This window comes from Meriones unguiculatus, chromosome 12 (assembly GCF_030254825.1).
Source record: "Meriones unguiculatus strain TT.TT164.6M chromosome 12, Bangor_MerUng_6.1, whole genome shotgun sequence".
Classification (NCBI taxonomy): domain Eukaryota; kingdom Metazoa; phylum Chordata; class Mammalia; order Rodentia; family Muridae; genus Meriones; species Meriones unguiculatus.
Genome location: NC_083360.1, coordinates 12,734,556 through 12,740,555, shown reverse-complemented (window position 1 = coordinate 12,740,555; position 6,000 = coordinate 12,734,556). Strand labels below are relative to the sequence as shown.

At 48.2% G+C, this 6,000-nt stretch overlaps 1 protein-coding gene across 2 annotated transcripts in view; it reads right to left on the bottom strand.

The window, feature by feature from the left end:
* Positions 1-2,635: 2,635 nt before the first annotated feature.
* The window catches only part of Ccdc149 (coiled-coil domain containing 149), a 93,161-nt gene continuing 89,796 nt past the window's right edge, over positions 2,636-6,000 (bottom strand). For both annotated transcript variants that reach the window (XM_021657743.2, XM_021657744.2), the window contains one exon: positions 2,636-4,985. In XM_021657743.2, the coding sequence (XP_021513418.1) occupies positions 4,552-4,985 (434 nt within the window). In that variant the 3' untranslated portion in view covers positions 2,636-4,551. The remainder of the gene's footprint in view (positions 4,986-6,000) is intronic.

Here is a 6,000-nt window from a genome sequence, read left to right as displayed (position 1 = left end):
CAAGTGCGCATGCTCAAGTGCGGGGCACAAGTTTAATGACAGGTGACTTCTTTGATCCCCCTGCATTTTACATGTTGAGGCACGGTTTTTTACTAACCTCGGAGTTCACTGTTTTGGCTGGTCTAGATCTCTACCTCCCAAAGGCTTGTATTACAGGAGGGCTGCCCCTCCCACCCGGATTTTACATGGATACTGGGATTGAAACCCCTCAGCCTGCACAGCCAGCTCTTTATCCACTGAGCCATCTCCCCAGCCTCCAGGCTTCTTTATTTCAGGTAACAGTGTCACAAGATCTAGTTACACATAACACACGATGGAGAAGTCCTTTCTTTTGATTAAACAAAACTACAAAATAGCAAGTGTTTTGTCATTGTTGTCTTTAGAAATAGTACAATGTATTTAAGGTAATTTAATGTTGTATGTGTATAGTGTGTGTGTGTGGATGTCAGAGGACAATCAGAGGTATTACTAGTCAGGAAGAGTCTATTACTTTTGTTGTTTTGAGACAGGGTCTCTCATTAGCCTGGAACTCACCAAATAACTAACCTGGTTGCCCAGTGAGTTCCAGGGATCCTCCCCTGTCCATTCTGTCTCCACACACTGGGAGTACAAGTGTGAGCCCACCACACCTGCATTTTTGTGCCGTCTTGCCTCCCCCCTCCCCCGCCTTCTATTCTGGGGCTCAAACTCAACTCCTGCTTAACAGGCAAGCCCTTTAAACCCTGAATCCTGCAGGACCTCAGCTGTCATCCCTTCCCCACACATTCCCAAACTCACATGGATTCGCCAAAGTGAAACTTTTCAGTGTTGTGTGGACTTGCCACCACAGCCAAAAGAAAACATTGTCATTTAGTGAGAGGTGTAAATTGCCCCCATGCTGTGTCAAGGTGTTTCGTTTTCATGCAGCCATACTCTGGAGAGACTAAGCCTTCTTACTTTTCTTGCTTTTTCCTTCTAATTAGAGCCTCTCCTGCACTCCTGTTGCCTCTCTCTGATCTTCCATTGCTCTCTGTTCAGTCGCCCAGGGGAAAGGACTGCATTGAAGTGTGATTTTGTGGCCACCCATTGACTTTTGGACAGCCTGCCTGCTGCCTCCTGAGGGAGTGCTAGAATCAGGAAGGATGCTCCCAAACATACCTTCCAGAACACTCCAGCAGAGATCTCCAAAGAGGAGGGCCATACCCAGGTTTTCACAGGGCTTCACAACGATGCCAGGAAAACACCTGATTTAAGGTGGGGGTGGGAGGGAAGGATGGCGGGATGGAGTTGAAGAAAAGCAAGAAGGACAAAAACAAGTTGTCACTGTAGAGTGACAGATGGGAAAGAATCATATTAATGAGCAAGTGAAATGACCTTTTCAGGACGGATGGTGAAATAGGGGCAGGTACTTTCAGGGCAGGGATGTAGGAAGAACCTGCTATGTGGAATGTCACCAACAGGGCCCTTTCTAGGACCCAGCATTGCGATGGATGATGGGAGTGTGTAGAACACCACGCAAGAACCTAAACTAATTCGTTTGATTTATGTCAGCTGTGGGGAGGAGGCTCTAGCAGGGACCTTCGGGCTAGTGGGGCTCAGAGGAATGGTGAAGAGGGTGAAGTGGAGGGATCAGTCAAAGGGAGACAGGAGGAGCCTAGGAAGGGTGGGAGTAAGGGTGAAAAAGGCTGGTTTCTCAACCACCAATCAATTTCCACAGACAAAAACCCTACAGACTGTTCATACCAAAGGGTTTACAAGCACAGAAAATGCAGGTTGCAAACAAACTTTCTTTCAGGACTATCAACTCTCTAGACTGTTCATTGCATTCTGCTGGCCAACTAACTAACTACTAACTAACCAATCAACCAACCAACAAACTAACCAACTAAATAAATAACTAACTAATTAAGGTGAAAACCCAACAGAACACACATACCATGGAGGAAGCAAGGGTAGGAGGAAACAAAGCCAGGAACCAGGGTGGACCGCATCCAGGGAGAGCACATGGTCTTTTCCTAACTAACAGCAGTGCCCTGTTGCCTCGGACCCATTGGCAACATAATATTCTGCATCATTAAGCTAGAACAAAAGAGATACGTAGGGGTCAAGTCTACCTAATTGCTCACTCTCTGCCTAAGACATGATTGTCTTGTCAGTGTCTCCTTTAGTGTCTGACGTCTAGGGACAGCCCAGAGGGTAAATCTCAGTGAACCCACACCCATCACAAAAATATTACTTCCTAGTTAGGTGTTTAGGTGTGTAATATAGTGTGACTAACAAAGTATGGAATAAAACCTTTTTTCCTTCCCGTTTGCCTCTTAAAAAATCTTTACACATGGGTGTGGAGAACAAACAAACAAACAAACAAAAAACCTTGCACCTTCAAACATGTGATCATGGATCTGGATCTGTTGTAGCCACAAACAAAAGTGACCCAAAGCAAACTAGATGGGAGATGGATACCCAGATCCCCAGGAAATTTTTGAAGGGAGTAGTTCCAAGATGCTCCGGTCACACAGCAGAATTCATTCATTGTTTAAGTGTCTCTGAGCATGAGCTGTTGCTGGAAATACCATGATGCATGAAGGTTATATGGTTGAATTGGGGAGAGAATACCACAGCTAACTCTTTAAAAAAGACCAAAGGAAACTGTAAGTAGTGTCTGGAACTCTCTTTAATGTCTATGGAATAGAAGAAGCATGTTGGGTGGTCACAGCAGAAGTGGGGATGTTTGTTGTCATGGTTACATACATACAACATCAGCTTAGCGGCTCTCATTCCATCTAATAACAGTTTCCTCCTGAGCTGGCTGTACACATCAAGCTCAAGCTATAGACTCCTATTTTCCTGGCTCCCTAAAGCACAGACCATGGACTTCACTGCAGTTTCTTGCCCTACTAGACTGTGCTAGAATTTACTATAAACCCAACTCACCAGGAAGTGATGAATCTCCCCAAAGATGGTACCTGTTGCATGTGTGTCCAAACCAGAGCTTCTGGGAGGTGAGAGTGCTCATTTTCTTTTTACTGAGTCATATCTGGCTGGGTTTCCCTTGGCTGTTCTGGTGCCCTATACAGCAATACTGACCACATGCAGCCAAACACATGCAGCCAGCTATAGCCCCATCGAGCAAAAAAGGCACCTTCAGGGCTGGTGGCCTGTATGAACTTGCAGCCTCAGGGCCTCCTCCCCTATAGGCCTGGCCTTCAGAGGCAGGGAACAGACTGAAATACAGAGCGATAAGCAGGGCTTTGGGTCCCTCTTTGAAGGTGTGTCCTTGTCCCCACGAGTCCCAGGGCAGAGACAGGTTTTAGGATGAATGGGAACACATGCCACCTCTGAGCTTCTCTTTCTGGCTGGAGTTTCAGAGACCAATTCTAGCTCTTGGAGGTGGTGTGAGCTAAGGGAATCTTAGCCACTCCCACATACCTGGGGAGGTGAACTGAGCCCACTTCAGAGGAAAGCCTGTGGCTCAACGGCCCTGTAAATTTCTGTAGCTCATCTTCACTCTGTGAGGAAGTAGCAGGCAGAGCTGATTACTCCCTCCTCTCCTCTTGGATCTGACACTTGGTTCCTCTGTGGTCAAGGCTATCATAAACTCACCTTTTCCCCTTCCTGATTAGGCCACAGGTTCTAGATCCTGTATTTGAAAGTCCAGTACCTGGGAGGCCAGATGCAATATTCTGCTGATGGAGTGAATGGTTTAGGTTTCAAGGGAAACTGGGATGGCACTAAGCATGGAGCTTTCCCGGAACCCGCAATACCCACATCATCCTATATGCAGCTTAGGCTGGATAAAGACAGCTAGTGTTTCTAGTATCATCTAATTAACAATGACAACAACAGAAAATCAGATTTCCACTGAAAAGCCCCCTACTTCCAACAACGCCTTGTTATCCATTCCTCCACACCTCCAGACCTAGGCTAGAACGCTCAGATCTGTACTCAGTCAGCAAACAGCTTCTCCAACCTGCAGCTCAACTTTCCCAGCCTGCTCTGGCGCCTCCCACCTGCCACTGTGAAACACTGGGTGCCAAGATCACCCATTGCTAGGGGATCCTCAGAGATCCTCTACATGACAAAAATGCAACCATGGGCCCATAAACACATTTCATTCAGTTACATCTTTCCTTCCATCCACCTAGCTATTCCCAAGACTGAGAGCTGGGGGTGGGGGGCCCTTCCTTTCCCAGCTTGTCCCATCATTTTGATGGACAACATTAAATGCTAATAGAAAAACATCTTCTCTCTAATAAAACAAATGCTGACAGGAAGAGGGATGTGGAAAGGCAGCCATATGGCAACCACGATTCTTGTGCCTGGACATGTTCACAGCAGCACGTCTTTGGCAGACAGAGGTGACACCGAGGAGCTCACAGACCAGCTTTAATAAATCTGACAGAGCTGGCACCATTGGGTGCTCCCAGCTCATAGCAGGATCAGAGCAGTTTCTCGTTTGCAGACAGGGAGGTGTTTGAGCAGAAAGGGGCTTGGATGACTGTTCCGAGGCTTCGGCCTTTCCTCGCTGTCCCTGGTGTCTTCAAGGTGTCACCCTGTCAGTCTCTCTCCCCCTCATGTTTGCACAGTGCTTCTTCTCCTGTCTGCACTCTCTGAGAACCCTCTGTCATCTTCCACACTGGATGCTTTGGCCTCTGGCTGCAAAGAAGGTGAGCGGTCCTGGAGGGCTGTGGTACACTCTTCCTGGGAGGCAGGGCTAGATGGGGACAGGCCCGGCTCACACCTCTGTTCCTCCATGGGAGCCTCCCTTGTGACCTCCTCCAGGTCTGCAGCCTCCTGCCCATCAGTCAGTTGAGTGATCTCCCTTCCCACCGTGTTGACGTCTTCTGAAGGTAGCTGGGGTAGCGGAGAACGATGGAAGTGTGAGCGCTGGTCCATGTTGCTCAGCTGGGCTGGGGAGCTGACAGCAGGCTTCCCAGCGTCCTCGGGCACTGCCAACGTTTCAGTGGTGGCACAGCTTTCACCTCGCTCCTGCTTCTGAGTCTCCCCTGAAAACAACAGGCAAGGGACAGGCAGCATCAAACAGGCAAGGGACAGGCAGCATCAAACCTCTGGCAGCAAGTTGGCCTCACCTTCCCGCCCTGATAACTCCCACTCAGCCACCTGCCCAAGGCCTTTAAAAGCCAATGGCTTATTACTCTTCCCTCTCCCTGGCAGGGCATTGGAGCCCATGGAGATCCAAGGACCTGTGATGAAAAGCCAAGCAAGTTTCTTCTCCAATGAGGGCTAAGTTACAGGTTCCTGGCACCCTCTGCCTTATGGCTAAGAGGCCTCCTATGTCCTTGGAAGACTAAGTTTGTAGACAAAGGATGCCCTTTGGAAGCTGAAAGAGTACCTAGGCCCTGTAGTGATGAACAGATTCTGGCTGCCTTCAAAGCAGGAAGATAGCTTGGGGAGAGTTAATGTCAGCCCTACCCTCATTCTCCATCAGCACCTCACTGTCTGAGGGGAACACTTGATGTTTGCACAGCTTCAGATATAAGCTGTGTGCAAATAGCTTCAAGATCCCACCACAGCACCAGACTCTTCGCCTTTACTAGTCAGAAATTCTAGAGGTGAAACAATCAGGAGGCAGAAGACAAGGGATGGTGCTGGTGCTGGTCCTTTGTGACCATTTCCCTACTTGTTGCTCTATGATCACAACTTATCTGGCCTCAGTTTCTCAGATAAGTGAAAAGGAGGACTCTGATGTCCCTCCCTGACCTAATAAGTAACAGTGGCATTGGGTAACCAGGGAAGAGTAAACAGCTCTTAGTACCTGGCTATGTGAATTCAATACTAGGCTGTGAGTTTCCCACAAGCCAGTGTGTTCTGAGACCTCAGGAGCAACAGTGATGAGGGAGATGAAAGGTACATAGTTGGGTGAGTTTAGCATGAGCATACAAGAAGGCCCCAGGTATGAACCATGAGTATTTCCTGGTACTCCTGACTGGAACCACAATAGAACAGCTGTACAGTCAGGACTGAGACAGGACACATACAGGAATGTTCTTGGGCTGACAG